This window comes from Orycteropus afer, unplaced genomic scaffold (assembly GCF_000298275.1).
Source record: "Orycteropus afer afer isolate SDZICR_OR568_19922 unplaced genomic scaffold, OryAfe1.0 scaffold00099, whole genome shotgun sequence".
In the NCBI taxonomy this organism is placed as follows: Eukaryota; Metazoa; Chordata; class Mammalia; order Tubulidentata; family Orycteropodidae; genus Orycteropus; species Orycteropus afer.
Genome location: NW_006921686.1, coordinates 5,267,612 through 5,269,694, shown reverse-complemented (window position 1 = coordinate 5,269,694; position 2,083 = coordinate 5,267,612). Strand labels below are relative to the sequence as shown.

Here is a 2,083-nt window from a genome sequence, read left to right as displayed (position 1 = left end):
TGCCCCATCTTCCTTCCGAGGAGTGGCTGGTGGGTTTGAACCGCCAGCTTTCTGGTTAGCAGTCAAGTGCCTTAGCCACTATGCTACCAGAGCTCCTATAGAGCAAACTAGATTCTCATTTAATAGTTTGTTTGTACGTAAAATGCTTTTCTGTGTCTTTAATCTTTCCCTAGCTCTTTCTCTGTCTCTTGATGTCTCTGCTTCTGCCTGTCTGTCTGTCCTCCCCTCTCATCATCTGTCACTCTGTGCCCTTGCCTATTTCTGGCTCCTCCGGAACTTCCGTGTCTCGGTGCCTTCCTCTCTTTCCGTCTCGGTCTGCCATTCCCTCTCTGCGTCTTTGCCTCCGTGTCTCGGTCTCACTCACAGTGTCACCCCAAATAATCACGGCTTTCTCTTGTCCCCTCCCCTGCTTCCCAGGACCTGCTAAACCCCGACCCTGCCCCCTACTGCCAGCTGGTGCCAGCCCCTTGAAGGGGTCGCTGGGCAGGCCAGATGGGGAGAAAGCCACGCCTCAGCCTCCCCAGGGGGCCTCAGACCTACAGAAGACACCCAGCAGACACCCAGCCAGCCCAGGGGTTGTGAGGACAGACGGCCGGACGCGGCACCACGGCAGGTGTCCCAGGGGGAGGACAGGAGACAGACGGCCCGGTTTGTCTCTCACCCCCTTGAGTCTGTTCCTTCAGTCAACCTGGCCCAGATCACATGCCCGGGAAAAGCAGGTTCTCACTAAGTTCCCCCATCTGGATCCTTGGGGGTGACGGCGGTGGTCTTGGCCTGCCTCCAGCCACACCTCACAGGCACCCACTTGGCTGAGCTCCCAGCTGTCTGAGCATGATGCCCCACCCCCACACCACCAGTCACCCCCCGGGGACTCTTCTTCCCGAGACAAGGCAGCCCCCGCCACACAGGCCCCAGGGGACAAGGCACGTGGCAAGGAGGCCTGGCCTCACAGGCCTGTGGCCCCAGCTGCTGGACCCCTCTGTTCCAGTCCCTCCAAACCCGTTGCCATTGAGTCAACTTGAACTCCAAGTAGAACTGTGCTCCCTCAGGTTTCCAGTGGCTGATTCCTCAGTAGATGACCAGGCTTTCTCCCAAGTGTCTCTTGGTGGACTTGACCCTCCAACCTTTCCATTAGCAGCCAAGATCAACCATTTCCACCACACAGGAACTCCTCAGCCACTCTACCGAAAAATACCCAAACTCATCACAACTGAGTCCATTCCGACCCACAGCGCCCCTAGAGGACAGAGTGGAACCACCCCACAGGATCTCCAAGGCTGTCATCTTTATGGAAGCTGACTGCCTCTTCCTTCTCCCACAGAGTGGCAGGTGGATTCGAACCACTGACCTTTTAACCACTGAGCCACCAGAGCTCCTTTCAGCCACTCTAAACCCAAACTCACTGCCATCAAGTTGATTCTGATTCATAGCAACCCCCATTGGGTTTCCGAGGCAGTAAATCTTTACAGAAGTAGATTGCCCCATCTTACTGCCGTAGAGCGGCTGGCGGGTTTGAACCGCCAAACTTCTGGTTAGCAGTCAAATGCCTTAAGCACTGTGCCACCACTCTGGCCCCTCTCAAAACCTCTAGCCCCTCTCAAAACTCTAGCCCCATGCTGAATCTCATTGTGGTGGTTATGTTTGTCAACTTGGCGGGGCCTGGTTGAGTGGCTGGGCAGCTGGTGGTGGTTATTCCCCATGATGAGGCTGGCAGTCAACTCCACGGTGGGATCTACCGCAAGCAGCTAAGTCAGTGCCTTCGGTCAGGCGGCTTCCTGGTGGAGTGAGTTGCCTTCAGGCATTAACTGTTATAAGAGACCGGCTAGAAATGGAGTAGCAGGTTGGCTGGCCCACTCAGCAAGAAAGCTAAATGTCCCTTGGAGCAAGAAGATTCCTGGCAGAGTGGGTTGCCCTCGGGCATTCATCGGCAGATGCAGAGACCAAGGAAACGGAAGCAGAGCTGCCTCAGCCTGAGAGGGTAGGACCATGGCCTTTGGGGGTGGAACCACCACAGCCCCCTAGGTTTCAAAGAGCCAGGCCTTCACCAACTTGGTTCTGGAGTGTGGGGCTGCTCGTTCATGTG

General features: G+C 56.2%; 1 protein-coding gene across 1 annotated transcript in view; it reads left to right on the top strand.

Moving 5' to 3' along the window:
• Positions 1–471, top strand: part of CEACAM19 (CEA cell adhesion molecule 19) — a 20,494-nt gene extending 20,023 nt beyond the window's left edge. Inside the window, exon 7 of the mRNA XM_042781273.1 lies at positions 418–471. Within this exon, the coding sequence (XP_042637207.1) occupies positions 418–471 (54 nt within the window). The remainder of the gene's footprint in view (positions 1–417) is intronic.
• The last annotated feature ends 1,612 nt before the right edge of the window (positions 472–2,083 follow it).